Raw genomic sequence first — 25,083 nt, forward strand, 5'->3', positions numbered from 1 at the left:
GTGATTGAATAACTTGAAGTGACAACAGGTTTATACATTTGCTGATGCTCTAGGTGACTGTCCTTCCTACATCCCTGTGCAACACACAAAAAGGGCCCCTCACCAGAATCGCCATGTACACACCGTAAAGCCAGATGTACATGTGGTTTTATGCACACGGTTGAAGGATATAGGGTTTAGAGCTTCTTCTTTTCTGTTCAAACACACACACACACACACACACACACGAGTCCCAGGTGCCTGATCTTCCCCTCGAGACCGTCACTCAACCCGCCCACACCCCCACACACTTCATCAGCACCGCCGTTGTTCCCTACCCCTCCTGTCTGACTCTCCTCTCAACGCCCACCCACTCTCAAGAGCCCATGAATCACATGGAAGTACCGGTAGGGCTTCCATAATCCCCTCTACCCCCATTACAGACATGATGGGGCTCTATTAGAGAGAGAGAGAGAGAGACTTAAAAAATATAGTTTGTATTTGTGTGTGCTGGGTGCAGTGTACCATAGAACCACACAGTGCCACCTGAGAATGCCAAAATAATTGTTCTCTGGTGAAAATGAGCCACTTAGTGAGGTGAACCATGCGTCTCTGGAAGCATCCTGTGTGAATGACAAGTGGTCCTTACTGTCATTCCATTTAGAGACTTGCCTCCATCTGTCACTGGCTGCAGTTACGTAATGTGTAAAAAAACCCTCTTACAGATTTGTTTAATCGACTAACAATGGGGGTTTTGGATCAACTATGTTCTGTTTATTACATGGACTCAGTGAGCAACGATGGTCTATAAAAGCTAACAAAGCCTGTAATTACAGCCAATCACCAACAGGATTTGGTTTACTTTACTGTTTTAAAAAAGTTGTTTAAACCAACCTCCACCCCCTCATCTCCACCTGCTCACGACCATCCCTTCACAACCACCCCGACCTCCACATCCACCCCTCAACAGCACCCTCACACCTCCACGAGCTCACAACCATGGCCTCACCTCCACCCTCTCAACTCTACCCCCTCACCTCCACATCCAGCCCCTCGACTCCGCCACCCTACCTCTGTCACCGCCAGGCGGAAGAGTTTTTCTGGTTGATGTCGTCCCATTAATATTTTCTCTCGCTGTCTCTACTGCTCTCTCTCTTTGATCTACAGCCGCTGACAACTGTGATTGTCTGGCTTGAGCTCTGCCAAAGGAAACCACCCACACACAAACACACACGGCAAACCAAGAAATAATGCGATAAGGAGATGATTTCACTACTTCTTCCTGGCACCAGTAGAAGAAAAGCAATAAATATATAATATATAATGTGAAATACATAATGGAGATTTAAGTGTGCCTACTGGCATTATTAAGTCCCTGTTCTATTTGTGAGCATAGTGTGTGCGCATATATATATATATATATATATATATATATATATATATATATATATATAAAGGCCAGTGGTCAGAACCCTGACCACTGGCCTGATAGAGAGAGAGAGAGAGAGAGAGAGAGAGAGAGAGAGAGAGAGAGAGAGAGAGGGAGAGAGAGACTGCTTTGTAGCTGCTCCGCCATTGTAGGGACTCAGCATGGGAGCTCTGTACCCCACGAGGTGGCCAAGAGGCAGGTTTCCACCCACATGGTTTTCTGGCAGCAGACAGTCAGGCCGGCTAGTTGGCTTGTTGGTTGGCAGAGACGACATCACTAGGACAAAAGAAGTCTTGTCAAGTGAAGGAAAAGAGGATGGGAGAGGGGGGGATAGATACCACCTATCATTGACTGTATTTTTTGCAGATAGATATATATCTCTAACAAACTTATTTTTCTGACCAAGACAAATATGGAGGCTAAACAGACAAAAGTTTATTCTCATGCAGTCTATTCTTTGTGTTTTTAAACTGCTGAAAAGGTTTTTGGAACAAGAATGTAGAAAACTCCACCTGGGTGCAATTTAGGAAATTTGGTTGAACAAACAATGTTTATTATCAAATATATTTTTATTTGTCTAAAACCAATGAAGTGCAGTTAAATGGAATGCGTTTGTGTGTGTGTGTGTGTGTGTGTGTGTGTGTGTGTGTGTGTGTGTGTGTGTGTGTGTGTGTGTGTGTGTGTGCGTGCGTCAGTGGGCGGTGGAGAACTGCAGCGCGTCGCCTCATCATTCACTTTCAGAAGATCTCAATATTCATGACGCATCGATAATAGCTCGCACCTGTTCGTTCTTCCAACGGTTGGGGTCGCCATCGTCCGGGGTGAAGCCCTACACATGCTGGGAGGGAGCGGTGTACTTGAACCGCGCTGCCTTGCTTGTTCCTCTCGGTCTACATTTTTTCCTTCACTCTCTCACATGGGCGCAACAAAACACAGACGCCCACCTATCTCGCACTACCGCTCCACTCTCTCACTTTAATCCACACAACACTCAAAATGGCGGCAGCCTCGTCCATCCCGCCGCCGACAGTCCACTCTTCTTCAGTTCGAGAAAATTTACTTTTTTCGGAGATGGACGGCCAAGAGACCCGACAGGAGCAGGATGCAGCCGGGTCATCCGACCCCCCGGGAGTCACGCTCCGCGACCTGCCGGATCTGGAGCCGGAGGAGATCGGGAAGAGGCTGGCCAAAACTCGCCAGGAGCTGAGCAACAGGAGGAAGATCCTGATCAAGAACCTACCGCAAGACACCACCAACCAGGTAGGCCTACACCTCCACGCTCCATGCTGTCCGCAGGCAGTGGGTTAATTTGGATGAAGTTGTAAAGCACCGCCTTCACGCCGACATGCTACTTCCGAGTCAAGCGATATAACTACAGTAATGACTAATGACTGAAGCAAATACAAAATCCACAATGAACCCTTATTTTATTCCCCCCCCCCCCCCCCCCCCCCCTATTCTATGTTTTTCTTCTTACGGTGTGATAATTTATAGGCTACCTTATAGACAGTCTTTACGCATAAGTGCAGCAAATATTCTGAAGGCAATCAACTAAATAGAAGTGTGCTGCGCCTAACTGCGCATGTCAGCACGCGGATAGGGTTTACTGGGCGCATCAGGTAGGATAATGGAACAGAAGTGGAACACCTCCATCAATGCATTCCACACGTCATTGAATGTGGGCTAGGCCAGGCGACACCAGCAAAATGTAGACATAGCCTATTCCGATTTTAGGCACACTGAAAAGTTCCTACGCAAAATAATAGTATCACTAATTTTGAATCTCTACGTTTGCTTCATCATGACTATGGGGACTGGTTTGTTCTAGGCTACGCTTAGGTTTTATGGTTTTTTGTATTTTGATTTGACCCTAATTTTATTTAACCTTGCCATTATGTCTCATAATTGGATAAAAATCTATCAACGACTGATATTTCTGGAGTAACTGCTATCTCGAGAGTAGCTGTACTCCTGCTCTTATGGATTCTAATTTTCTTATTGTTCCCTCTTGTAGATGTTGGCATATCTTACTAAGGTATGAGTGGGTTGATAGCAGCTATCGATATTGAAGGACACACGCAATTTCCTTTCAGATAAAAAGGGTCAAAGTGTGAATATATATTTTTTTGTCGTTGCCGACATCCGAAAACAAATACCACAAAGGAACTCCCTTGATGTACCTTATATATACTATTACTTTATTGCCGTGTGCAGAAATTTTGGGGACCAGGGGCTCAAGCGAAAAAAGAGCAGATCTGTTGCTGCTTTCACACGTACACGTAAGTCCTGCCCTTCTTCCCAAATCTCCTGGTAGGCCGTTTATGTGAACAACATATCCTGGCATTGGTATCCTGAAAAAGTGAGGTAGCACTTTAAATGGCGGAAATGTAATGTAAATGACCTGGGTGAATCAGGCATAGAATATCGGTATTTCGCACTTCACGTTAGTGGGCGTGTTGATGACGCTTAGGTCTGCATTTGCATGAGTGGCACCCTAAAATCAGCCTGTTGCCTTTTGTTTGCTGAAAGGTTAAAAAAAATATTTAAACGTTGGCACTCCTTTTCAGAGTCATTCGTGGTGAACACTAAAATATAGGTCTTATCATAACCCTAAAAGTACACATCATACAATAAATTACAATACATGAGTTCACAGCTGCACGCATACATAGAAAATTATTTTTTATTGTTATTATTTACAACAGTTAGCCGAACATTATGGAGTCCTGGCCTACCTCTTCCTCTTTTCTCATTTAAACAAAGAAATCAACTACATTTGTCCCATTATTCTATGTGAAATACACTCTCTTTCTCCGGTAACGCAGTCGTTCGCGACACCTTTCTTCTTCGTCGTTTCTTCTATCTTGTCTATCTTGTCTCTAATTCATGCTCCAATCTTTCATCGATCGATGCGGATGTTGTGGATGCAACAGAATATATGATGTATCGCTGCAGCAACATTTAAGATGATCACAATGAGTTCTGCCCGTTCTGCCTGCGTGCTGTCTGCGGTCAAACCTAAACAGACCAGAGTGACAGTGGCCGTACTTATCCCGCATCCTGCAAACTTATGGTGTGTTCCACATGCCTCGTACACCACCGCACTAGTTGCAAGTGGTGAAATCTCCAAGCTTTCTTGCGGCATTTCGCGGAGGAACGCCCCCTTTTGGTCGATCCCACTCGGGATTGTGGGAGTATACCTAGTTCAGTGAGGCTTTCTTCGTATTTGTAACACGTTGGTCATTTTAATGTAGATTGTAAATGCTCTTATACACTTGATTACATGGGTTTTTGAATTGTCGGGCCGTTAAAGTAGTAAACGATTATTAATGCTACTTTAACAGCACCGACAATTAGGGCTGCTTGATTATGGAAAAAAATCATAATCACGATTATTTTGGTTAATATTGAAATCACGATTCTTCAAACGATTATTTTTTAGTTTAAAACATGTATTTATTCAGCATGTCTCTCCCAAAAAAACTTTGAAATTTCGCCTTACACAAAATACACAAAATGGTCAAAAAGAAAATGTTCCAATCTAAATTAATGTACACACATGTATCCAGCTGTTCTGCCCTTTCTACAAAACATAAAAAATTTTAAAAAAAACTTGATTATGTTTATTTTGTAATTGTTTGATGCTAAAATCAAAATTACGATCTATATTCGATTAATCGGCCAGCCCTACCGCAATCCAAAAACCCATTCGAAACTAGGTGGAAAAAGTGTGTAGTTCAAAACTTGACGAAAGTTTTACTTCTTCGCCACCTACAGAGTTGAATCATCCACGACCATTCAAAAATGCCATGTTATTTCCCATAGACATTTGACTGGGGGAACCGGAGCCTCGGAGGCGGGACTTCTTCTTCAGAGGTCTATTAGCTTTCATACGGCATAGGAATGTTAATGGTAATAATGGAGTTTTGGTCATTATTTAGTTATTAATCATGAAAGTATTAGTCATTAAGGGATGCAATCAATTGTTGTGTTTAAAACTGCCATAGTGTTTCACATGCAAGAAGTGGACAATTTTATGATTAGCCTAGGATACGTTATACTTAAGGATTTCACATTACTACAACTCTATTGAGTTCACTCAAAATGGCATCATCAAAAAAATCCCATGATGTATTCTGTTGGACAGTTCTGTCGTTTTGACCAATCCAATCATATCATTGCTTTGCTTAAGAAACAAAGCAAGTGTAGCTTAATTCAATCCTACAGAACCTACAGCAAACATAAACTTCCATATTTCCATAAACTTTCCATAAACTTCCATGTTTCCCCACAAAAACACGCCGGCATAGTCCATCCCAAAGAAGAAAAAATCCGGAAATCGGGTTTCCAATGGAGGATTTTTTATTGAAAGAAAAAAAAGTTTTTATTTAAAGGACATCATCTAACATCAGTATTAAAATGTTATGAAGACCTTGTTAAACAAAATGTATTTTGAAAGTAAGCCTTTGGAATGGATTTATTTCGGCGGAACTGAAATAACCTTCCGTTGTACCGCTCAAAAACATGTCGTCCTTATCTGTCACTTTGAAACATTTGAAACATTTGAAACATTTGAAAGAACACCATCAGTTACACAAAACAACACGTAACACAACAGCTCAGCTGACTACACTTACGCAAAGACATTGATTCAAACAACTGCAAGCTGAGGGATGGGGGGGGGGGGGGGGGGATAGCAGTGTCCACACGAATCACCATGGCATTAATAAAATGTAGCGTTGCAGTTTTTTTCAATTGCTTGAACACATTTTGCAAAACTTGGCTCATTGTGTCAGAACTCAACACACAAGCAAATAAGACACTGAGAAATATACCATTCACATCTATGTCAAATTGAAACTCTTCTATCGAAACCTAACAATCCTTTGTCAAAATGTCACTCTGATGACAAAATGATAAGCACTTGTATCATATGAATACACTTTCAGATCAGCAGCAACACACTAGTCTACTTTATATAAAACACTGCAGTCTTCCATATTCACTGTTTGTATTCAGTTCCACAGAAGGCACCGTTTAACAACAACCAAAAAATCTAATACTCAATACTGTATATTGCAGTACAGTACTGTACAGTTCAGTAAATTCAGTTTAAGCAAAAATATAACAAAAATTAACCAAAAACACACAACTGTACTGTAAACAGAGAAAAACACAGCAATTGTGCGTTGGTTGGCTTATGGATCCTCGCCTTGTGTGCCGAATCCATCCATGGATTGACCTTACCTCAATGTCTCCGCTGGCCAATTCCATTGCCTGCAGAAGAGGCATGCGGGCATGTGGTTGGCAGTCATATACACTACATCCTCAAGCCGAAAAAAAACCTTCTATAGGTTTTAGAAATGGCGAGTATAGATAGATATACCAAAAACAGCCCGAACGGAAACAAACATTATCCCTGACAACAACAAACCTGGGCTGCTCTGATCTGTCCTGTTCAGCTGCATCATGAAGTGCATCTAGAAGTGTGATGATATGCTGGATATTGTAGGGACCTATTTTTGCATGATGGTGCAGTTACCCTCTAAGGCTTATGGCGGCACACAATGATATATTTCCCCCGCGCTGCCCCGGGACGTGCACAATTGCCCTTTGACCTTTTTGTAGCTGGCTGATAGGTGTTCAGTTTTGTAAGTAAGTGTTTTGAGGTGTGTATTTAAGTATTTTCAATTACCCAATGTGTTTAGTATTTTGAATAGATGTGTTCTCCCAATGATATACTGAGATGTCATTTTTGAACTAAGTGTCTTATGTATGAAATGGTGTGTGGTGTGCAGGAGCAAGTGTGTTACAGAAAGGAGCAAGTGTGTTGCACAATTGCAACTAAAGTGCAAAGCAGCGCTTTTGTTTAAGGAATGGTTACATGTGTTTAAGGTATAGTAACAAAAACTTAAAGTTGTGTTACTTTGGTCTAAGCATGTGTCTATAGTGTTCAAGCAATTGAAAAAAACTGTAACTAACAAACTATCATATACTTTCACTGACTGGAGATTAAAAAAATTAAACACACATTCATCGTGAGAAATGTTATAAAAGCGCAATTTAATTCTGAAACTTAAATCTTTAAAATCACTTAAATCTTAAATCATTTTCCACTGAGAATTAAAACGTTTTTGCTGTTTCTTCGGCCAGTCATACGTTAACGCTGAACCAGGGAACGGTCATATTGGTTTTGTGTCATATTGACCAATGACCTATTCCTCAGTTTAGGTCAGAGATCACGTTGTGCACCAAGACCCATTGTTGACATTTGTCTCTTGAGGTCATAGGCAACCCTAGAGGGAGAACACCTTGTCCAGTTCTTGCGTCATCCGTTCGGTGTGCGGAACCTCCGTCCACTCCGTCTCACGTTCCCCCCCTCCCTCCCATGGAGCCTGCTTAGGGACCGGTAACAAGCACTGTATCTCACTATGTCTGTGGTCCAAGTCTGACAAGGCCTCCGCTTACAGCCGGGGTCATCTCATCTGGTGGGGGGGAGGAGAAGAGCAAAGGTGACGAGGCGAGGAGTAGAGAAGCAAACAGCGATGAAAGACCAGACAAACAAGGCAGTAGAAATGCAGAGGGGGAGATGATGGAGTGAGAGGGGGAAGGAGAAGAAGAGGTGCAGTTGCAAGCCGAGAAAAGGAAGGCATGGGAGCGAAGGGGATGACGATGACGAGAACATGTAGCTGATTGAGGATGTAAATGTATTCCCGTTTTCATTTTTGTACATGTTAATTAAGCCTACATGTAACAATGAATGTGTGCAGTGGGCGGATGAGAAGTGGGCGGATGAGGTGTGAGTGTGTGTGTGTGTGTGTGTGTGTGTGTGTGTGTGTGTGTGTGTTTTATAGTATATAATGGGTAATGATTACATATTGTTTCTTCATGTGTATTTAAGACTACGGTAAACTAGATGGCTGGACTGAGAGAGAAATAAAGTGTGTGTGTATGTGTGCTCTCATGACACATAAATGTGTCTTTTGCATATATATAAATGTAATGTTTGCAAGCTTTTCTAGTTTTGCCTCCTAGGGCAGAAGGACATCTGCCATCCGTTCTGGTTTTCAATTATTCAGAGCAACCAAGAAATATGCAAAGCCCAAATACACGTTGTGCATGTGGACGTGCATGTATGAGTGCATGAGTGTGTATGGGTGAATGTGTCAACCCATGATTATTTGCTCAGGCAGCTTTTTTTCTGACAGCAGGCAGAACTCACGGCCATGTTTGATATACACACACACACACACACACACACACACACACACACACACACACACACACACACACACACACACACACACACACACACACACACACACACAAACGATACAAACCAAGACATATTTCACACTAGTTGTTTATGTCTTGACTAGGCTGTGTTTTCTTCCTTAGGGAAATAAAAAATACTCAGTTTGCATATTTTTCTCTCTTTCCTCGTATATAACAGACAGGGCTTGTTTCCACGCGGTGTACAATCACCCATACACTGAAACATGCACGCACATGCATATGCACACTCGCTTTTTGTGCTCAGGTCTGCTCGTCATAGCAAATATAAACCCTGTTCAGTTTCTCTGTGCGATGGTGGCTCAGTTGTGTTTGTATTTCTGCCGCGGAACCTAAACTCGCACAGAACATAAACTTGCCTGATTAAGAGGAGTTCACTTTGGAGTCCCGGACCTTGTTCCATCCAGACCAAATCAAATGCCCAGTGGAATCTTTCCACATGGCTGTCACCAGAGCAGGGTAAACACAAGTGTGTAGCATGAATGATGCGTCGGTTCCATACACTATGGGATGGTAGGGCAGGGGGGCTACAGCATGCACAAAGTATTGGTGAATTCACCAGCTCTGACTGCACTCGGGCAATCCATGACTGAGATGGACCTATATGACAGGTTTCCACCGGCGAGTGCGTGTCGGTTCGATTTGCAAAGGTGTGGCCCGGTTCGTGTTTCCCCCGCAAAAAGTGGGCAGGGTCCCGACTGAGCCATGATGAGCCGTACTCGTCTCGCAGTACTCCTCCATTGGGGTACTGAGACCTCTGAAAGGGTGCCAAGGGCCAACAAATTCGAGCTACATATGCCGTCTGTTGATTGGTCGAGAGAGTCGGCAAAAGCTTCGCTTATTGAAGAAAATGTTGCGCAGAAGTTTGACGTCCTTCTTGGATTTCTTACATTGTTGCTCTTTGTTCATTATGTCGCGTTCTTCTTTTTCTTTGATTTAATAGCAAGCTACAATGTGTTGGGCTGCTATGAGGTCACGATGCTTACGTAGCTGCTGCGGCTATCGCCATCTGGCTTAAACCCCGTCCTACCATAAGGGTGCGGTCGGCGGTGGAAACGCAAGCCGTAACTGAGCTGGGCCAAACTGCACCTTCACTACTGGGCCAAGGCGTGCTGGGCCGAAGTGCACCCGCCAGTGGAAATGCGCCATTAATCAATTTCATGAGCTACACCTGTGTTTAATCTGCCCCTCATGTATTGTGTGTGTGTGTGTGTGTGTGTGTGTGTGGTACTGGTGGGGAGCGGGAAGGCCAGCCTTAATGCGGGTTCACAGGGTTGAAGCTCTCCATCTTCTAAGGCAATCTGTCATGCTTTTCTTAGCTTAGCCGTCTTTTGGAAATGCAGCTCATCCCGTGTTGAGCTCAGAAGAGATATCCAAATTAAATCGGTTTAATATTTTTTTAACGTGTGTTGGTTGAAGTTGTTTTCTGAAAAGCATTTAGCCAAAATGCACTCAAGTATATAATTCTTGCTTAGACGTTCTTTCCAGGCTTGAAAAAATGCTGTGTTTTGACAACATTTTCATAGCAATGTATTTTTAAGGTCATATCCAGCCCTGTATTAGTATTCAATTTCCTTGCTTTTACCATTAGCATCTAATGAGTGGCTTCTGGTTCCACAAGTCAACACTTTGTACACTAATGAGTATCAGATGATTAAATATGTTTGTCTAAACAATTTTAAAAGAATCACAAGTGAATTTCATCAGGATGATACATTTACAATTTTTAGTGTCATGGTCCACTCCTGATTTTCCCGTTCGACTGCCTGCCAAGCTGATCTCACCTAATTAGCTCAACCACCTTCACCTGTGCTCCCTTTATATCAATCCTCTCTCGCTACTCAGTCTCTGGCAGATCGTCTCTCGTTACTCACAGAGCTTTCCCGCAACTCCAGAACTGTTTCTCCAACGCTGACCCTGCCTGTTCCCGAACCCTCGCCTGTCTGACCACCTGCCCGTTGTCTAGTCCCTGCTGGCCTGTCTGCTCCCCTGTTTCCTGCTCCTCCCCTGCCTGTCTGCCCTCCTGATACCGACCCCTCGACTGCCCGACTACCCGCCCGCCGACGGAACCCCCAGTCTACCTGATTGCCTGCTGGTCCCCGAACTCTTGCCTGTCCCCGTTTACTCTGCCTGCCCGATCCTGATCATCTGTGCAGACAATAAACCTTTGGACTGCCCTGTCACCATTGTCAGTCTGTGCACTTGGGTTCTGCCTAACCCCCCCGTTACAGTTAGGGGTTTGCAAAGCAGTGCAAATCACAAACACACACATACATTTGATTATTGAGGATGATGAAATGGGAAAACTAAACAAATTGAGTACGAGAATAGCTATTCAACTTCACAGTGGAGCACACCTTTGTCGATGTTGTTAAAACCAACTCAGTTTTTCTTTGAGTCTCTGATGATGTATACAGGGTTCCATGACTGGATGAATGCACGGTGGTGTACTTAGGTTTGGAATCATCATCTTCTCATGGGTTGTTACGAAACAAAAGGGAGCACGATGAATTGTCAAATGTTAGATGCTAAGTGGAGGGAGTATGAATGTGGGCGTAAGGAGGTAGTCAACAGGTGGGGGTGAACAGAGGAGAGTGCGAGTGAGTAAGGCTGACCTAGTGGTCTGCAGCCTCGGCAGCTAGGGGGAGGAGAGATGAGAGAGATGTTTGGCTTGTGTGTGAAGAAGCCTGGCGTGGAGGGATGAAAATCCAGAAGTGTTCCAGAACATCTAAAGAAACAAGTCATTCTTTTTTAAATGGGCTTTTAGTGCCTCTATGGACAAGACAGTGAAGAGAGACAGAACAGTGGGTAGAAGAAGAGAGTGAATGACATAGTTGAATATGACCACAGGTGAGAATCAAACCTGGGTTGCTACAAGGACCGGTGCATTGCTTGGCTGGTTATAGCAATAGGGGGTTAAGCCACAGAGCCTAACTTCCTAGATTTAGGCCCTGTCCACACCTACGAAAACTATCTTCCCCCCCCCCCATTTTCCTTGGCAGTGTAGCAGGAATTTCTCCGTAATGATGGACTCATTGCAAAAAAGTATCTAGCTTTAGAAACGCTTTAGCACAAATTCCAGGCCTATATGTGATGCTGCTTCTGCTACTGAACTCCAGCAAGAAAGAAGAAGAGGAGGGGAACCAACAGCAGTTGTTAAACCTTGTAGATTGAGCAGAAAATACTATTTAATTTACAGTTATTAATTATATTTACCAAGGGGTTGTTTTTAAAGCTCCAAAAAGAATTCAAATCAGTCAAATCAAACAAAAACAAATTTGACGGAAATCTAACGTTGCCCACCTGGTGGGTGGGTCGATGACGTCATTGTTTGGGTATCTGAGATTCTCATGAGTCCTTACACGAAATCGCAGGGGGGAGTTTTTCTCTATTTCACACTGGGACCTGGTTTCAAAAGAGTGCGTTTGCAGGCAACGAAAACACCGGGTCCTTCTTGACGGTTGGCCCAAACGTGCACGACTCCCGCGTTTTTACACAAAAATCGTAGTCGTGTGGACAGGGCGTAATCCAGCTGGTAGTTTTCAAGCCTCTAACATGCTTTTGTGTGTTCGTGTGCCAGTGTGCATGGAGGAAATTGTTGAATTAGCTGTTTCGCTTTGCCCCTCTGTGTTTATGGGTGTGTGCTGTTTCATTGTGTTTGTGTGTATGCTTGTAAGTTAATGGTGCACATTTTGTTAGGAGTTGTCATCTCTTGCATTAACGTGTTTGGGATACATGCTGTGAATGGCTGGAGCCACCTGTCCCTCTTGGCCAAGGCACCCAGCATCCGCTACCAACCGTACCCGCCGTACTGTCACCCTGCATAATACCCAGCCTGTTCTCACGCATCAGAGACTATTTGCATTGGGAACAGATTAGCCAGCAATGTGCCTGTAACGGTTATCTCGTTACTTGTTTGGCCAGTTTTCTTGGCCAAAATGTAGGGAGATATCACGTTTTTGTTGTATAAAGGCGTTTTGAACAATATAAAGTGACATAGATTGACATTGTATTGGTATCAGTTACGTTAGCATTGTGGGCAATACAATAATAATAATATTCACAACAGAATACTTTTGTCCATCACAGTTGCTGTTGTCCACCTCCGTTCATTCTGTGTTATTATTGTTGACTGTATTTATTTAATATTGCATTGTTCTTCTTTCATTTTCATTAATAACGAAGACGAAGAACAATTTTACACTACTGTTGTCCAAAGATAATTGTATTCTATCCCTTTATGAAGTACTGCCACCATGGCAAATAAAAATGTATTGACTATGGATATGTGATGGATATCAGTAATGTTTCATAGAAAAGCTTGTTTCACTGCTAACATCTGTGCCTGTTGCTCCAGTCTCGGCACACACAGCGGGTCAAGGACAGACCTACTGGTGTAATTTAAATTTATATTCAGGAATTTTTCCCTCAGCTTTTTCAGAGCGGGTCATCTTGAGAAGAAAAGCATGTTATAATTATGATGAAAACTAGACCATCAGTTGCTATATTATGAATTAACAAAGTAGTTATCTATCCCTCAGAGATGTGCATGTCCACTGGATTGTCCTTCCCTTCTATATTTAACTCCATTCAATTTGTCAACACCTCTTTTTGCTGTGTCTGATTGGAACTTGTGCGAGATAGCTTCCATGTACAATACACCTAAGCCAATCCTAACTCTTTGATTTCCGGTCTACCCAAACGCATAGAGCTGTTAACAGGTAACAGTTCCTCAGGAAAAACAAGAAAAACAAGTTTCATTAGATATTTCTTCATTGATGCCCCTGCAGCACCTTCCCAACCAGCCCACCCTGAATATGGCTCACGCCGAAAGCCCTCTCTCACCGACGTATGCACATTCAACAAATCTCATTCCAGGCATAGCTTCATCAAACGAGGACCCTTGGGATTGACGTCACTCTGACCCTGACTTTCAGAGTGTATTTGAATGTGTTTTAACCTTCTGTTATACAAATGACTTGTCAAAGCCTAAATGAGTTTCTTTGCTCCAACTAAAATACATGTGAGGAGATGGAGGCAGTAGTAGCAATGGCCACCTTTATGTTTAAACAGCACTGATTTCCTATCAAATGAAAACTGCAGTGATCTGCTTCCTTTTCTCTTAGTCCACCCCTGCCCTCATTGTGGCTCCTCTCTGGCCACACATTGACCATCAACCTCAGCTTGGCCTTACAGCCTGGCCTCATTCATCTCTCCCAGGCACACCGCCTTGCAGAACACTGTGGCCCGATCCTAGAGCCAGCCTAACCTCATCCTACTGTCCCCCGAACCCCAATCTACCTTTGCCCTAACCCCAGCCTACAATTACCTAACTTTACCCCACCGTAGCTTCCCCCATACGACAGGCCAAGTTTCACCCGACGGATGTGAGCCGTAGCTTCACCCAACTCCAAGCCTTGCTTTACCCTAACCCCATCTTAGCTTCACCCTGACCCCACCTTAGCTTCCATCTATCCCCACCCTAGCATGGACCAGATGATGAAAATGTCATCATCTCTAATTCATAGAAATGACTGTCATCAAAGTGCAGTGCTGTTAGGCGTGTTGTTCAGTCAGATCAGAAGTCAGACATGGAGCGCTCTAAATGGAACAGTTCCACCGGGGAAATACCTCCAGGCCAGCTGACTTTCATATCACACGCACACACAGCACCAGGCCCAGGGCGGCATTTGATGCTTGGGGGCTGACATGGTCTTCTTGGAAATGTCAACCTGATATTCTGCTGAGTGGTGTGGTCATTCGTCATTATAAACAGGCTGTAGACCAACAGAAATATATACACTGGAAAAGATATCAAGTAAAACCAACTCGGGCCGGACAGACATCTACTGTAACACATACTGGTTTCATCCAAGCTTTAGTTTGTTTCAAAGACATGTCAGTAAACAAATATATATTATACATATATCGTTGCCATTGAGTCACATGGCAGTGTATCACATTCACACAATGCCTGTAAAAATTACTAATGATTGAATCAACAGCTTTTTCTTCCTGGCGGAAAACTGAGCGTAGGTTATCTGACCATCGATATATGATATGATATATTCTGTTTGTAGCACCTAAAATACCTGCTTTGTCATTCTCAGTCTGGCTCTAAAAGCTCCTTTTTGAAATAATTACTTCAGCTATTTTCTTGCATGTCTGCAGTGCTATAGTGGGCTGCCACACTTTGTAACAAACGACTGGAAGCCTTCCCTCTCTCTTGATTGTGTTGAACATCGTCAGCTTCTGCTGACACGGCCGCTGTGTAAGAGTAAATACTAGAGGTCTGGTTCAACTCCCACTGACACGCTGAAAAACCCCCAGCCTATGGCTCCTTCTGCACACTGCTTGAGGGGGAGATGTGGCTGAAATAGGGGGATAACGTGGGCTAGGACGGACTTAATGCTACTGCAAATCTTTGGGGAGGAGTCATATGAATGGTTTTATAAGAATTTGATTGCCAAGGAGCTCTTGGAGGGCGAAGCAATAGTTAGATAAGAGTTGGGTGATTGCATCTACATGTCTACGTGTGTATTGCATCTACGTATTTGGCTGTGTTCACATCGACACATGGAATACAATTACGAAAATAAATGGAGTGACATGACGTCAGAATGCAATGCACGCTCTCTCTCTCTCCCTCCTTGCTGTCCCAATGGCAGGCGAACGCAAGGACCTTTCCACCATGGTAGTCCTACCGTTGTGTGTGAGGGTAGGGCTGCTCTCTGGTTCTAAACAAGCGGGTAATTTCTGACTTTGATGTGCTGCATGCAGGGAGACTCTTCAGAGGCCTTCAGACCCAGCCTCTAATTACACACAAGCCGAAAAGGGGAGCACATTTCATCTCTCCGAGATAGCCTTCTTTTTTGTGATAAAGTATTCCAACGAAGTGAAATGGAAATGGAATGATATATTTCTGTCCGTGAAGTCCATTTTGTGCCGGGCCTTGTCTCCATGAACGTAAAGGAAGAATTTCCTCGGTGCAACCTACTGAGAAAAGCGATGTATTTGGTTAGGGTTCAATGTGTGAGAAATGTGTCATTGTTATTCATGTGTATAAACATATCCACTGCCATAAACACTGTTTCTCTCCCACTTTTTGTCTTTTTCTCGCAGGAAGTCCATGAATTTCTGAAGGAGTACGAACTGAAGTACTGCTTTGTGGACCGCAACAAGGGCACCGGTAAGGCCTTGGAACTAAGCCCCGCACATGCACACACACATCAACGTACATGATCAGACACACAGTAGCCCTTTACACCCAAGTGGGTCCAAGGGGAAACACCAGCACACACAGACACAGTTGACCCTTTGGCCCTGGGGTGTGCTTGCGGTCCCGAGGAAGTCTTAGATAGCGTTTATATTTAGCGCAGTGTGGTCGACCGGGCCAGGCACCTGAAACAGAACCCTACCATGGCGGGAGGGGCGCCGTAAACAGCTGAGATATCAAAGAGGCCAGCGTTGTCCAAGAGATTAACGGCATTTTAACAGCAAAACGAGAGGCTGATGAAAAACAAGGAGCCTCAAGGGCCGCGGGAGCATTTGGATCTCCTAATAAGGGCTCCCCTGCTAGGAGCGCTTGGTGCGGCTGCATCCATGACCCCTGATGGACGGGGCGAGCGAGAACATCTATCTTTTGGCTCACTCAGAGGCTCTGTCACACCATGTTGTTCCGTTGTCGTTGCGTGAAAGTTGATGTTTGTAGAAGTATGTTTCATGTCCAATTATCCTTTTTATATTAGGATGGATAAGTAGGATTCAGTATCGTATTCTTTGTTTTTGAAGGAACTTTGGGGTTAAAAGAGATCAAGGGAGAGAGTTTGTGTGTTTATCGATCTGCTATGCAATTGGCGTGCAATCTCCAGGTCTGTCCAGAGGGAGGGCCGGTAGGGGGGAGGGCGGGAGAGAGAGAGGGGGAGAGAGAGAGAGAAAAAGAGAGACATTTACACACCTTCCGCAATACAACCCTGTTCTTTCCTTATTTTATTATATATTTTACTTATTAATTTATTGTAATATTATTATTATAGCAACTTCGGTCCTGGTGAAAGGCGCTATAAGATCCAATGTGTTGTATCGTAAGCAATAGCAATAGGAAGAAACGAGAAACGCATGACAAATAAACCAAACATTCTCTGACATTCTCTGAAATTATTCAAACAATATTTAGCTCAATTCAAAAGTATGCCGTGAAGGGACTCTTTAGAGATAGAGATGGCCAAAAGCTTATTCCAGTGCTCGCCGGGCTGAGTATCTATGATAATTTTTGAATGCGCCTTTTTAAACATATAGCTGTCAATAGCTGTTTTCAGACATGTCCTCCGCATTTTATTATAATTTTTACATCAGGAGATTCGACCCTGAGGGTGATTCAGACTTGATGCCTTATATGCAGACATCGGTGTCGTTCAGACATCAGTAAAATATCCGGATGGTTTAGGGCAGCATTACTCATTGCGCGGCTCGCAAGCCACATGCGGCTCGCCAAGCCTCTATTTGCGGCTCGCATGGCGGTAAAAATATACAGTGATATGATCATGCAGTGAATACAGATATTTAAAAAGACAATGCAAACAATTATTTAAAAAATAAATCAACAGCGGCATTAAAAGGTGGAAATATAGCCTTGTCTAGAAAATATTTTTAAACTTGCTCGGCTCTACGCTGACAGCGGGGTTGCCAGATTGGCGGTTTTCCTGCATAACAAGAGAGAATGTGCTCTTTGGATGGACTTATTCTTATTAACTTATTCTTCAATAGCTTCCATGTTATGTGACCCAGTGTCTCCACATTATTCCAGAAAATAGCACACAGTCACACAAGTCTTAATTTTCCTCTCAAAGTGCACCAGATTGATGCATTCCAGGTTACAAGGTACCAAATTTTCTTCCGGGGGAGCATGCCCCCGGACCCCGCTAAGGACCGGGTTCCCTCCACAGTTTCACAAAATTCTGTGGGAAACACTGCTTCAGGAAGGACATATTATCAAGCAGGCATACTTATTTATGACTGGATTTATAGCTTTTGATACTTTGCGGTAAAAATGGCTATCCTGTTGACGTCGTCCTGTCAGTGCGGCTCTCCTGAAAAAAATAGTGAATACCACTGGTTTAGGGGGTGTGGTTGTAAGGGGCAGGATATGAGGTAGGGTCTCAGTTCGCAGGAGGCGGGATAAGTGCGGCCCCTGTCAATGTAGTTTGTTTTGGTTTGACCACATACAGCATGGAGGCAGAAAGGGCCGAACTCATCACGATCATCTTAAATTTTGCTGCAATGATGCATCATATATTTTGTTGAATCCACAACATCCGACGAATCAATGAAAGATTGGAGCACGAAGATTGGAGCACGATTTAGACACAAATAGAAGAAACGACGAAGATGTAAGGCTCCGCGAACGATTGCGTTACCGGAGTAATAGAGCATTTTTGCTGTTTAACCTGCATCAACGGCAGGGAAGGATCTGTGAAGGCTGTTGTAAATGAACCATTCAGTGAATAAAAGGCCAAAGGCTGATTATCATTTAGGGTGCCACTCAGGCCCCGTCCACACGGAAACGATTCTTTTGGTGAAAACGCAGAATTTTTACACCAGGTCCCAGGGCGAAAAAGAGAAGAATGGCCCTATGCGTTTTCATGGTAGGATTCGTGTTCGGCAGATACGCAAACGATGAAGTCATTGCCCCCCCAACAGGCGGCAACGTTAGATTTCCATCTAATTTGTTTTGTTTGATTTTTATTATTTTTGTAGCTTTAAATACACCCCTTGGTAAATTGAATTACCAACTGTACATTAAAGAGTATTTTCTGCTCAATCTTAAAGGTTTAACAACTGCTTTCTTCTCCTCGACTGTATGTTTGTATACAGTGCGCAGGCTTGATACACATACTCCGCCTCATCTTCTTCTTTTTTTGGTGGAGAACCAGTGCCACATAGAGGCCTTGAATATGTACTACAGCGTTTAAACAGCTATATGCGTTTTGTTCGTCTTTACGGAGAAATACCTGAAACGCTGCCAAGGAAAACGGAAGAGGAAAAGAATGTTTTCGCCCATGTGGACGGGACCTCAATGACATGCAAATGCAGACCGATGTGTCATCAACACGCCCACTCAAGTGGTGTACTGATTTTCTAATCCTCATTCACATACAGTGGGGCAAAAAAGTATTTAGTCAGCCACCAATTGTGCAAGTTCTCCCACTTAAAAAGATGAGAGAGGCCTGTAATTTTCATCATAGGTATACCTCAGCTATGAGAGACAAAATGAAAAAAGAAATCTAGAAAATCACATTGTCTGATTTTTAAAGAATTTATTTGCAAATTATGGTGGAAAATAAGTATTTGGTCAATAACAAAAGGTCATCTCAATACTTTGTTACATGCCCTTTGTTGGCAATGACAGAGGTCAAACGTTTTCTGTAAGTCTTTACAAGGTTTTCACACACTGCTGCTGGTATTTTGGCCCATTCCTCCATGCAGATGCAGTGATGTTTTTGGGCCTTCGCTGGGCAACACAGACTTTCAACTCCCTCCAAAGATTTTCTATGGGGTTGAGATCTGGAGACTGGCTAGGCCACTCTAGGACCTTGAAATGCTTCTTACGAAGCCAATCCTTCGTTGCCCGGGCGGTGTGTTTGGGGTCATTGTCATGCTGAAAGACCCAGCCACGTTTCATCTTCAGTGCCCTTGCTGATGGAAGGAGGTTTTCACTCAAAATCTCACGATACATGGCCCCATTCATTCTTTCCGTCACACGGATCAGACGTCCTGGTCCCTTGGCAGAAAAACAGCCCCAAAGCATGATGTTTCCACCCCCATGCTTCACTGTAGGTATGGTGTTCTTTGGATGCAACTCAGCATTCTTTCTCCTCCAAACACGACGAGTTGAGTTTTTACCAAAAAGTTCTATTTTGGTCTCATCTGACCATATGACATTCTCCCAATCCTATTCTGGATCATCCAAATGCTCTCTAGCAAACTTCAAACGGGCCCGGACATGCACTGGCTTTAGCAGGGGGACACGTCTGGCATTGCAGGATTTGAGTCCCTGGCGGCGTAGTGTGTTAGTGGTGGTAGCCTTTGTTACTTTGGTCCCAGCTCTCTGGAGGTCATTCACTAGGTCCCCCCGTGTGGTTCTGGGATTTTTGTTCACCGTTCTTGTGATCATTTTGACCCCACAGGGTGAGATCTTGCGTGGAGCCCCAGATCGAGGGAGATTATCAGTGGTCTTGTATGTATTCCATTTCCTAATAATTGCTCCCACAGTTGATTTCTTCACACCAAGCTGCTTACCTATTGCAGATTCAGACTTCCCAGCCTGGTGCACGTCTACAATTGTGTTTCTGGTGTTCTTTGACAGCTCTTTGGTCTTGGCCATAGTGGAGTTTGGAGTGTGACTGTTTGAGGTTGTGGACAGGTGTCTTTTATACTGATAAGGAGTTCAAACAGGTGCCATTAATACAGGTAAACAGCCTCTTAAAGAAGAAGAAGTTACAGGTCTGTGACAGCCAGAAATCTTGCTGGTTTGTAGGTGACCAAATACTTATTTTCCACCATAATTTTCAAATAAATTCTTAAAAAGTCAGACAATGTGATTTTCTGGATTTTTTTTTTCATTTTGTCTCTCAAAGCTGAGGTATACCTATGATGAAAATTACAGGCCTCTCTCGTCTTTTTAAGTGGGAGAACTTGCACAATTGGTGGCTGACTAAATACTTTTTTGCCCCACTGTATAAGGTCATTTACATTTCCTCCGGAGAACATTCTACATCAGGGGTACTATTTTTTTCAGGGTAGAAGGTCAGGATAAGTTATTCACACATACGGCCCATCAGGAGAATATCAGGACTAAAACATATGTCTGAAAGCAGGGCCGCCACTCCCCATACGCAGAGTACGCAGAGCACGTAGGGCCCAAAGTACATGGCGGGGACCCAAAAGGAATGTTGCTAAAAATTTCATGAAAATTATTACATTATTACATTACAAAATATATATAAATAAGTTATGAATAGGCCAACCGCTGTTTTTTCTTAAAGGTCTAATGACATGCTACTTTATGGATGCTTTCAAATAGGTATTAGTGGGCCCTTAACACAGTATTTGAAGACATTCCTGAAATTCAGCCGTGGTGCAGAATTACAGCAACTATGAGCCAGTCGCTTATTGAGCTTTCCCCAAACGCGCCGTTTTGGTGTCTGTAGCTTTAATGCAAATGAGGAGAGAGGCGGGTCAAGGAGGAGGATGGGGGTGTGGCCCTGAGCACCTTGGGGCCACGGTACCATGCGCTCTGTTTACAGTGGATGTATTGCAATGGCGAGGCGCACACAGCCTTTGGCCGTGTTCTGTAAATATTCTAGAACACTCCGGGTGCTCTGGCAGTAGTCCTGGAGCTCTATATCTAAGTAATATCATATTATGATATATTATCACGGCCAAAAGCTGTGTGCGCCTCCAGACAATATTATGAATCTCAAACGACTGCGTCTGGTTCTCCGACGTCTCTGGTTCTTCCACTTCCACATCAATCTGTAGTAGACTGAACCGCTACATGGAGGAGAAAGGGATTGTCGCCAGCGATTGTCTCCCGTCAGAGCCCAGCTGCCCGCTGACGAGGCACCACCACCTCGGAAGCGGGCAGCGTGCCTCGCGGCGGTGGTGCCTCGCTGCGGTGGGGCCTCGCTGCGGTGGGGCCTCGCGGGGGTGGGGCCTCATGGCGCTGGTGTCTCGCGGCAGCGGGCAGCGGGGCTCCTGCGGAAGACAATCGCGGGCAACAATCCCTTTCTCCTGCATGTCACGGTTCATGTACTTCAGGGAGTCAAAGCCAAAGTTCCTTTCCCCAAATTCCTTCTCCACCATGGCTGAGATAACCCCCACTACGAGTCTCGTTGTGGAAATACCAGAGAAAAGAATCAGATGTATTATGCGCCATAACACGAACAGCAGAACAGTTACCAAAATAGCAAAAAAAAGTACAACAGGCGGGCAAAGCAGATTAGGGGAGGTAACATTTCCCCGTATGACGACATACAGGGAAAATTCCAAATCGGCGCGTCTGAGCTTTGTTTCTTCAAGGCAGAGCAGGATACCTAGTGCTCGTTTTACATCTAACACCATTTCTAGCTACTTGGGGACCATAGTCAGACTAGGGGAACTCATATTAATGTTAGAAAACCTCATAAAGTGACATTTTCATGCCATGGGATCTTTAATTGTGTACCTTATCATTCAATTTGGGCAAATTACATGTTTTTACCTTCAAAGCTCTCTTTTCACATTGGAGGCGGAGCATCCTTTCTTAGCGCATTCAAACATATCTACGGTCAACAATGGGAAAAGAACGCTTAAGTGGAACATGGGGTGTCTTATGATGACTTGATTAGCGATTTTGCTGCCAGGAAAAGTCGTTGTGCACCTTATAAAGCCTCCTGCAGCTGCTGAGAATGCACACGCAATTTAGTATTGGACACTATCCAGTTTTGATGACTTCCTTTTTTTTCCTTATTCATGTGCATTATTCTTTTCGTTCATCTTTGGAGCCTGCAATTGTTATTGTAATGCTGCTGAAAGTTGTATATATTACTTATATATTATTTATTACTTTACTGATGGTGCTGCTGTTGAGGCTGTTATTTTGATATTCTATGATGACATGTTTTGTGTGTGTGTGTGTGTGTGTTTGAGGGGGGCTCCCTGACCAATTCATGACCAATTATGCTTAGGGCCTCCAAAAGCATAGAAGCGGCCCTGTTTGAAAACAGCTATTGTGTCATGGAAGTGTGTTTGTATGCGTGTGTGGCTAGCTGGTTGGTCTTTGCTTGTAATTTCGTATCTCCAAAACAACCTGTGTGTGTGTGTGTGTGTGTGTGTGTGTGTGTGTGTGTGTGTGTGAGACAGCCTTCATGGCAGCTGGGAAGCGTCGCCCCAACCAACTGTTTATATAGTCTATCCAAGTCTCTCTCTTGCACCATCTCTTGCTCTTTCTCTCTCTCACCCTCTCTCTCTTTACACCAGCTCCTCTATCTTTCTTTCATTCTCCCTTTTTTAACGCCTACATTTCTTTCTTCATCTACATCTACATTTGTTTTTCTTCTCTCTAAAATGGCAACGCCCCCTCTATCTTCATTTTTCCAAACTTAGCCTAAAATCTTTATCCGTTTCTCCCGGACTCTCCTGTCCTCTTCGTCATTCTCTCTCTATCACTCTGTCTCTCTGTCTTTCTCTCTCGCTCTTATCTTTCGGTCTGTCTCTGTCTCAGTCTCTCTGTCTCTCGGTCTGTCTCTCCGGCTCTTTATTGGCCTGACTCTCTCTCTATTGGCCTCTCTCTCCGTCCTCTCTGTCTCTCTCTCTCTCTCTCTGTTCCTCATGTAAACACCAAGCTCTCTAGCCGATATCCGATCCCAGATGTTCCTGTCTGGTGTGTTTATTGAGACCTTACACCAGAGGTCACCAACTGGCGGCCTGCGGGCCATAACTGACATAATATCTGGCCCTCCAGATTATTCTGAAGTTGTATGATTTTTATTTTTTTCTATATCGAATATTGATATCTGGTAGCTTAAATGTAAAGGGCCAGATACAGTAAATGTATATATTATATCATATATATTATTTAAAGTTTTTGAATTTAAATCTATCAAATCCTGCTAGCAATCCCGCGAGGTTAGAGACACAATCGTTACGGTCACGCGTAAACTGCAAGGGGCTGAGCGGGAGTTACTGGAAACTATGCAATATTAAATGAAAGGGAACCCCTCTCTATAGACCACTCTACAGCCATGGCGACCCCACATTACGTATTTTTGTGTGATTACTGCACAGAGAAAGGCAGGAGCTGTTGACAAAAGTCCACAAAAGATTTAAGACGCCAAGCCCTGAGACTTTGCTTTGCAACGCAAGCTGAGTCTCTTTTGAGGCTACTTCGCCAACCGTTCTTCTGACGGTGAGTAGGCTAGGAACGGAGGTTTGTTTGTGTGCGCAGTCAGTCAGCACCCGCCGTTGTGTGTGTGTGTGTGGGGGGGGGGTGTGGGTGTGTGTCAGGGTGTGGGTGTGTGTGAGCAGTCAGCACCCGCCGTGGTGTGTGTTGTGTTTTAAGAGTGGCTGCTCTCTCTCCAGCATAGACATGAATGGAGGAGCGGCTTTATGAGTTGCCTTTGCATACAATGAGAAACTTTGAACGGACACTTTTACCCGGCAGACTCCGCTGGAAAACTAGGCTGACAACTGCGCAACTTTTTCAATTTATCTTCACATCTAGGGTGAGGAGTAAGAGTTATAAGGGGACAAGATCAGCAAATAAATTCATTCAAATACCAACGGGATGTCCCCTGCTCGGCTACTTTATGAGTGACCTATTTTTTATTTTATTTTTTACTTCAATAATCACAATCGCGTTTGCAGTTTATAATTTGATCAGGCATGACATTTACGTGATTAGGGCATACACTTGTTTATACGTATTTTTAGAGTCATCTAGTGTTTGGTAGGCATATGACTAAGCCAGCTGACGGGCATCGCAAATTCCAGATGCACTATAATTAATCAATTCCTTGAACTAGCCTTTGATAATGTTCTGGGGGGCTAGGGCGGTCATAAAATACTTGGCTATAAAAATGAAAAGTACTTGTTTGGAAAGACCTACTTCTCTCTCTTGATTAGATAAATACGATCGGGAAAGCAGCGCTATGTTAATACTACTGCTATTACTAATACTAGGCTTACAGCTACTGCTACTACTATTACTACTACTACTGCTAATGCTACTAATACTACTAAGACTAATAATAAAGGTACTCGTTATCAATTAATAGTAATAATATTAATAATAGCATAACATAAACAGGTGCATCTCAATCAATTTGAATATTGTGGAAAATGTAGCCTACTTAATTTCATTAATTCATTTTAAAAAGTGAAACTCATACATAGACTAGAGTTTCCGAATTACAACCTCTAGTTGTAATTAAACCCATAGCAATAATGTGGAAACCCCAGTCGAGAATATAACAAATTACTGAGCATATAATATAATAACATTTTGCCTATAATGTTACAACGTATAACATTTTGGTTCACCTATTACGTAATTAAGCAAGCATAATAATTTCTTCCTTACGTTATGAAGCAAGCATAATAATTTTCTACTTAGAAGCCGTTTTGAAAGGGGCGGTATATGGCGTAGGTTCTAAGTTTGCAAGAGGCGGGATAAGTGTGGCCGCTGTCACTGTATTTAGTTTTTATTTGACCATAACAAAATGGAGGCAGAAAGGGCAGAACTCATCGCGATCATCTTAAATGTTGCTAAAATGATGCATCATATATTGCTTTGCATCCACAAAATCTGAAGCATGAAACTATGAAAAAATGGTAGCATTAAT

At 43.4% G+C, this 25,083-nt stretch overlaps 1 protein-coding gene across 2 annotated transcripts in view; it reads left to right on the top strand.

Moving 5' to 3' along the window:
• The first annotated feature begins 2,308 nt into the window (after positions 1 to 2,308).
• The window catches only part of raver2 (ribonucleoprotein, PTB-binding 2), a 102,306-nt gene continuing 79,531 nt past the window's right edge, over positions 2,309 to 25,083 (top strand). For both annotated transcript variants that reach the window (XM_079739977.1, XM_079739978.1), the window contains exons 1-2: positions 2,309 to 2,668; positions 15,824 to 15,890. In XM_079739977.1, coding sequence (XP_079596103.1) covers positions 2,405 to 2,668; positions 15,824 to 15,890 — 331 coding nt within the window. In that variant the 5' untranslated portion in view covers positions 2,309 to 2,404. The remainder of the gene's footprint in view (positions 2,669 to 15,823; positions 15,891 to 25,083) is intronic.

Source organism: Pollachius pollachius (assembly GCF_949987615.1).
Source record: "Pollachius pollachius genome assembly, chromosome: 7".
Classification (NCBI taxonomy): Eukaryota; Metazoa; Chordata; class Actinopteri; order Gadiformes; family Gadidae; genus Pollachius; species Pollachius pollachius.